A 7,875-nucleotide genomic window follows, 5' to 3' on the forward strand; every position below is an offset into this window, starting at 1 on the left:
CACACACACACACAATGGTTGGTTGGAATCTATTGCTGATATCTTTTTTTTTTTTTTTTTAAATCTCTTGCTGACAACGTATTGTAAAATTAAAGAGAAGTAACAAAATAATTAAAAAACCAGAATATGTGAAACTAATTTTTTAGGAACTCAATATTATTTCTCTCAACTTTCTTTTTTGTGTCTACCACAAATGCTCTTAAGACTCCCTATTATAGGCATAGGAGGATACATGATATTAAATAGATACATGACCTTGAAATGACAATACATGAATCAATGAGATACATAAACAAGGGAATGATAATACATGAATCAAAGGGATATATGAATATGTAAGAATTTTAATAATCATCTGCTAAATATATGGAATGTATTTTATTACATTAATGTATTTATAACAATTTTATAATATTAATGAAATATTTAGTACTTTTAATTTGTGGATGTGGTAGGTGCTTCTTGGATGTGGTGCTGTCATTTATTTTTCTATTAAAATTTATTAAGATTGATTTGATTACATAAAATTAAACTATTTCATTTTATCCTATTAAACCATATCTTAATTTTGTTAATTTTTCCATCATTATTTTGGTCCGTAGGTAGTTGAGAGGTAGACATCTCGGTGACTGCTGTGGCCCCATCATAATTGCATATCACGATTGTAAATACCTTTCAGCACGAATGTCTAGGTCGCAATTAATGTACTACAGTCACATAAATAAATTTCATAAAAATATGTAAGAATTTTAATAATCATTCACCAAATGTATAGAATTATTTTATTATATTTATATTTTTATAATAATTTTATAATATTAACTAAATACTTAATACTTTTAACTTGTGGATATGCAGGTGCTTTGTGGATGTGGTGCTGCCGTTCATGTCGCTGTTGAAATTTATTAAGTTGCTGGCCTTTCTATAATTATTGTAGAGTAGGAGGCTGAGACGTATATTGCAAGGTGTACCCTTTTTTTTTTTCATAAGAGTTGGAGCTACATGTTTAAGAATGATATTTCCTTAATTTTTTAAAAATATCTTTAATTTAAGACGGAAGAATATCATAATAAACACAAACACTTGAGGGGACAAGATTTAAAAAAAAAAAAAAAAAAAAGCCCAAGTGTCCAAAAAGAACCTTATTAACCTAAAAAGCCAACCATAAAAATAAAAATAAAACAAAGGAAGACCAAAGCCATTAAAAAATAAAACAAGGCACTAAAACTTAAAGGCGTGAGGTTTCAGGATCTCTTTAAGATTGCGAGGAACACTAAAGACATGCATAATCTTAAATTTCAATATAGAGAAAATGTCTTGTATCATTTTTTAATAATCTTCAAGGTACCATATGTTACATCTTTCTTTTGCCAACCAATTAACGACTAATAAAGAATCTAATTCAATCTCAATTTTTTGAAGTGCCAACTCTTGACAATGTTGTAAGCCATAAGACAAAGTTTGTAATTCAATTTCATTATTAGACCCAAAAGCCAACTCTTTAGCAAAGGCCGTATCAGACTACCCTTAATATTTCTAATTAATCCGCCTGTGCCATACGACCAGGATTGCCCAAAAAACTCATATCCACGTTAAGTTCAACTCACCCTGTAATTGGTTTATTCCATTTCACAAAACAAACTCTCAGTCTATCAACAACTTTTAGCAGAATACGGAGATTTTGTAAAATTTTTTACATCTCCCTCCTTCAAGTTTTCACTAGCACGCAGTCTTAAACTAACGGAAGCAATGGTTGCCTTTATCGCCCAACTACATAGCCCAATTCTATTTTTACTTTTATCGCCCAATGGTTGGGCTATTGACATATTATGCATTGTTTATTAAATATATTTTTTTAAAATAAAACTTATTTAATCAAGTGTAATAAGAGTACTTAAAACTTATTCAATTTAAAATTAGACTGTTGAGTCCAAATTTTACCTTGGACTTATAGATGGGCAATTACAATTAGTCATGGATAGTCTCTTGATTTAAAAAAATAAAATAAATTTGAAGGTTAGTTGACAATTCCACTTCCCATCAAAATGAAATAAGAGTTATATAATAGCGTAGACGGTAGAAATTTTCATCTTTTTTTTTTTGGGAAAATAGAATTTATTTAGATTAGCAAACGTTGGATACAAGGAGGGATTCCCTCCAAACTGATGCTCTCCTCAGAGAGTTTAAGTGCATCCTTAGCTAAACAATGGGCAATACTATTACAAATCCTAAACACATGCAACACAGACCAATTTTTCATAGACTTAAGCAAAGATCTGGTGTCCTGAACAATCATTCCTGCGCAATTCCAATTCAGCTCTTCACTATTGATCTGTTGAACCACACGAAATGAGTCTCCCTTGAGGATAACATCTAGTATGTTCAGCTGGTTGCACAGTATGACAACTTTCAAGGCAGCAAAAGATTTAGCTAACAACGGGTCAGGGAGCAGGTCCCTTTGGGATCTAAGGGTGGCAACTATACCAGCTAACAATGGGTAGAAATTTTCTTCTATACCATAGAATAGGAATACCGGGTGAGGTGTCGGTTTTTATTTTGAAAAATTCTATTTACAATCTTTAGATGAAGATTAAACGTGTAAGTCCTTTGTTAAAAGAAAAGAATAACATTTTAAAAAAAATATTTTAATAATTTTAAAAATAAAATTACCTACTCGTACATTATAATCACCAACTAAAAGACGGTAAATAACATTTCTCTTTTTACTTTTATCACGGTCTTTGTTTGTTTCCACTTTCCAAACACTCGTCGGTAGACAATAAGAGATATCTGATTACCACCATGGCCCACATGAATGATATCCAGCTGCGTTCGTCAGTTACAGCTATGTATGTTTACCTCCTGCTTCTCATATCCCCAATTTATTGCTACGCGTAGTATAAGAAAATTGCAGAAAAACAAACACCGAACATTTTCACGAAATAATGGTGACCGTCAAGTCTACTTCCACCATCGTTCCGAGCAAGCCTACACCGGGAGGCATATTACAGTTATCTGAGACCGACCAAAGAATGCAATGGACTCATGCACCTCTCATCTGTATCTACAAAACCACCAGCGACAACAACGAAAAAATAACGACACTTGAGACTCTGAAAGACTCCCTGAGTCGTGCATTGGTTCCCTATTACCCACTAGCTGGTCGATTACGCTGGATTCATGGTGGCCGACTGGAACTCCATTGTAATGCTAAGGGAGCGCAGCTATTGGAAGCTTATTCAGAAGCAAAACTTGATGAACTTGGGGACTTTGCACCAACGGAGGCAATTGAAGATCTGGTCCCTAAGGTTGATTATAGTAGTCCGATTGAGGATTGGCCCTTGATGCTGGTGCAAGTCACAAGGTTTAGTTGCGGTGGTCTCTGTGTTGGAACAGCCATGTCCCACACAATGGTTGATGGATGGTCTGCAGCTAATTTCTTCAACGCATGGGCCAAGTTGGCTAGAGGAGATGAATTGGAGGAGAATGAGATGCCTTTTCATGATCGCACCATATTACGATCATCCGAACCACTTCTGCCTCCACGCTTTGAGCATATAGAGTTCACAAAACCACCACTCCTATTAGGACATACGGATGCCAGCGTGGAGCAATTGAAAGAAACTTGTGCCACCATATTGAAAGTCACCAAAGAGCAAGTCGAGGGACTAAGGAACAAAGCCAACGAGATCCCACATCAAGACATGGAAATGGTGGTGACACGACCTTATTCTCGATACGAAGCAACCGCTAGCCACTTATGGAGGTGTATATGCAAGGCACGAGCGAGTGATAACTCTCAACCAACAAGAGTTTCCTTGGGGGTTGATATTCGTAGCCGCTTGAAGCCGTCTCTCCCCGTAGGATACTTTGGCAACACGGTTCTTCAAACCGTGACATCACCATGTGTCCATGGCGACCTATTGTCCAAGCCACTTAGTTATGCTGCTGGAAAACTAAGGGAAGCCATCGAGCGTATGACAGATGAGTATATAAGGTCCGCTCTTGATTTTATAGCCAGCCAGGAGGATGTGAGTGCTTTAAGGAATAACTTCCATATTCGTGCATACACAAAAACACCAAAGTTCTTAGGAAATCCCAATGTTTCTATTGGAAGTTGGATCAATTTGCCATTTTATGGGATGGATTATGGGTGGGGAAAGCCGATATACGTCGGTCCAGGATTATTAAATGATGATGGCAAGTCGTTCATCATGTCAAGTCCAGCTGCTGATGGATCTCTCCTCATAGCACTCCGTTTGCAAACAGAATACATGGATTCTTTGAAGAAGCTCTTCTATGAGGACATGCCATGGTAATGGGCTATAAAAATCCAGAAACTTAATTACTATTACTTGTTAAATAATGGCATCGTTGCTTGCTATTATGTTGATCTTAGGTTCCATGTTTATTTCCTTGAGCTTGTCAGTTGAGAAAGTGACGGATATAAACTACCTTTGGGATATCATTGTTGGAATCTCATTGTATTTTTAGGACTTGAACATAGTAGTTGATTTGCTTGGAAACTGTTGCAAAATTGAAGTCCACCCGCCAGTCTGCCTCCACCTACCGGCTACCATGACACAATAATATTTCCTAAACATCGCGACCACAAAGTATATGTGCGAAAAACAAATCAAAGATTTTTTGAAACTTAATTTTTCAAAAATAAGGAGTGCTTTTAAAGTAGGAAAATGAAATTTAAGCATATTATTTATTGATCGTATATATACATGGTTTGATTTTAATTTAATTAATTTCTTTTTATTTTGTTATAAATCTGTGCATTTTGTCAAATGAATATGACTTTTTTATGAATCATATGATAAGCTGTGTATAATTCCTTATGTATATAGGTATAACTACAACAAACTTTAGCTTTTGGGACGAAATGAAAATCATCCCAAAATATGTTTTTTTGGGATGAAAATCTGATTTCATCCCAAAAAGTTGATGGATGTTGCTATCCATTCGAACATATAAGCTTTTGTTCAAACGAAATATATTGGGACAAAAATATTTGTCCTTTATTGAAATATCGTTTGTACATATACTTATGTGTTTGAACCAAGATAATGTGAGAGTTCGAAATGCACAGAGGGATAAGTTAGAAAATTATAGCGGAAATTTTATTAACCGTTAGAACATTGAATTTGGAAGTTTGAAGTTACCGTTCAAATGTAATTTATCGGTTCGAACAAAACTTTTGGCAGGTTAGATGAATAAAAGTATGGAGGGATTAGGAAATACGTTTGAAGGCTTTGAGCGGTACATTCGAACAATGGTTGAATTGTTTCCATTTTTAATTTTCAATAATTTCCTTATTAATTTGGGTAAATATTTAATTTATATAATAAATATAGCATTCAAATAATATAGATAGAGTATGGAACTCAATAAGTAACTTTAAAAGGAATTCAATATATAACTAATTTAGAAAATGAAAAGACGATGAATATTTAAATTAATTATACAAAACACAACTAGTCATGATTGTCCATACAAAAAATCAAAAAAATACAAATATAAGATATACACTACTGGCCCAAATCTCATGGCATTGCCTCGACTCTACCAAGACGTGTCTCAATATCTGTCAATTGGGACATGAGCTTCGACTTAGTCTCTGTGAGGGCTACCAGGACTACATCAATGATCTCTAATATCTGTGCACGCATGATATCTACAATCTCCTCATGAGTAGCAGCTTGTGATGTGCCATGTATAGATGCCTCACCCGATACACCCTATGCATCTCCCTAAGTGTGGACCGCTTCTGTAATGGGTGCACAAATATGAAATTTGGAGTGTCCCATGCTACCAGACAAGGTCGTGGAGTTTATCGGTCCAATCGGCTCCCGAACACATTCAAACGCATCTTGTTTGACTCCTTTCGCTACAAGAAAGTGTGTGAACAGGACTCCAAACAGCAATATATCTGTCATAATATAGGTGGACTCTGATCGAATCCTAGAGAAGATATATCTTGCTAGGTCAATAGGAACCCCACGAGTGACCCGTAACATAAATCATGCCCAGTCCATGCTAAGCTCAGTCTTGTGCAATCGCGGATCGATGTTGTTGGCTATTGTAATGTTCATGATCTTGAAATAATTGGATAAGTCCGCCTGTTTGATGTTCTTACTCCCATTATAGGAAGGAGCATCCGAAGCCATAACCAACTGACGAACCTCATGATCAGCGAGGCCATTGACTCATCTGATATAATAGTATCCTCTTCCTCATTAGTCTCCTCATTGCCTACAGGTGCAGACTCCCTAGGCACCATGCTAGGATATGCAATGGGCAGTCAAGGGATACCAAGAAACTCGGTGATTGCATCAACTGAAAATCATATTAAGACACCCCAAATGGAGAAGGTGTATGCATCATCATCCTGGCTGGCACCACCAAGTTCTCTATAGAACTTAGATACAATATCGATGTAGGCAATGATCTTGTCCATTCCTTCATCCTTCTAGTCAATGATTGATGTCCAACCACGATTGAGAAAGGCAGATGCTAGAGAACGTCTCTCCCATAGAAGATCCTTAAAATCATCGATTTTCACTTGTAGCTCCTAACAAACAGTCCTCTCTAGGACTTCTTCGCTAGAGGATTGCCTTGACTTGGCCTACTTCTTTTCCCGAGAAGCCATTGGAATTTACCTAAATGTAATTTATACAATTAAGACAATGATTACAAAATATGATAATTATAATTAGATAAATTATAATTATATCTACAATAGAATATATGTTACATTATCTATTCAACTCTATAAAAAAAATTAAAATAAGAAATGTACCGTTTGAATGCTTAATTAGACGTGCAAACTATTATTTAGTCTATTCAAACGGTACTAGTTTAACATTGAACTGTATAGACTTGATTCAAGCATTAACCATTCATTTTCCATTTGAATGCTTAATTACTCATTCAAACGCTAGCGTATACCGTTGGAACAGTAATGGTTTAACATTTGAATTGTCTGCTATTGGTTCGAATGTTAACCATTCATGTGTCGTTTGAATGTTTTAGAGACGGTCAAACGGCGATCCCTTGTTCGAGCTTAGCAATGGCTGAGTTGACTCAACCATTACCAAAACTGAAAGGAATCCACCAATTCCTTTTGGTTTTCCACATATAACAATGAAATTTCCCACGTACTTCTGTAAACCACGAAATTGTTTACCAATTTCATTGAACAAATTGGTTAGATGTCAATTATCAAGATTATAAAACTATTCAAATACTTTAAAATAAATAATCAACTTTGTAAGACACAACATTTAGTTACGAAGGGAAATCCTTTAAAGAACTTTTTAAAGGTAAAACCTTACAAAGCAGCCAAATCTAACAAAGTCAATCTTATTATTTGAAAAATAATTACAAGCAATAATCAATTACAAAACTTTTGTAATTCAACTCTTTTACTTGCCTAGACAAATAACCCATTTGTCTTCTACCGCAGTAGCAGTCAGAACCTCTAGCGATCTGCAAATGTTGACTTCCCTTCTGGAACTTTAAAGGTTGAAATCTAATTAATGTTATTTCACACTCAAAGCACAATCATACTTAAGAAGATATGAAAAACCAAATGAAAATTCTCAAGTGAATTTTCTCTCACAAATGTTCAGAATATATTCTTTAGAATTCATGGCTCAAACTTCTTATAGAGATACAAAATTGAATCCCTTTAAATAGAAAGTCTGGAAAGAGTTCCAGTCATAGTAAAATTCTGCTGACGGTTAGCAACAATCGCGAAGACGTGTTCCGACAGACTGCTAGCATTTCGCGATAACATTCTTCTGTATTGACTAATCTTTGTTCAGCTTTCTTCTGAATATATACAGATCTACCAGGACTCAATTT

General features: G+C 35.2%; 1 protein-coding gene across 1 annotated transcript; it reads left to right on the plus strand.

Annotated features, from left to right (window-relative positions):
- The first annotated feature begins 2,859 nt into the window (after positions 1-2,859).
- Positions 2,860-4,526, plus strand: LOC122278162 (spermidine hydroxycinnamoyl transferase-like). The gene has a single exon (XM_043088270.1). It carries the CDS (start codon positions 2,946-2,948, stop codon positions 4,317-4,319), a length of 1,374 nt encoding a protein of 457 aa, XP_042944204.1. The 5' UTR covers positions 2,860-2,945; the 3' UTR covers positions 4,320-4,526.
- The last annotated feature ends 3,349 nt before the right edge of the window (positions 4,527-7,875 follow it).

This window comes from Carya illinoinensis, chromosome 10 (assembly GCF_018687715.1).
Source record: "Carya illinoinensis cultivar Pawnee chromosome 10, C.illinoinensisPawnee_v1, whole genome shotgun sequence".
Lineage (NCBI taxonomy): Eukaryota > Viridiplantae > Streptophyta > Magnoliopsida > Fagales > Juglandaceae > Carya > Carya illinoinensis.

Bases quoted from the DNA above. Each gene is read 5' to 3' on its own strand.
- LOC122278162 (XM_043088270.1), top strand. From the start codon at position 2,946: ATGGTGACCGTCAAGTCTACTTCCACCATCGTTCCGAGCAAGCCTACA.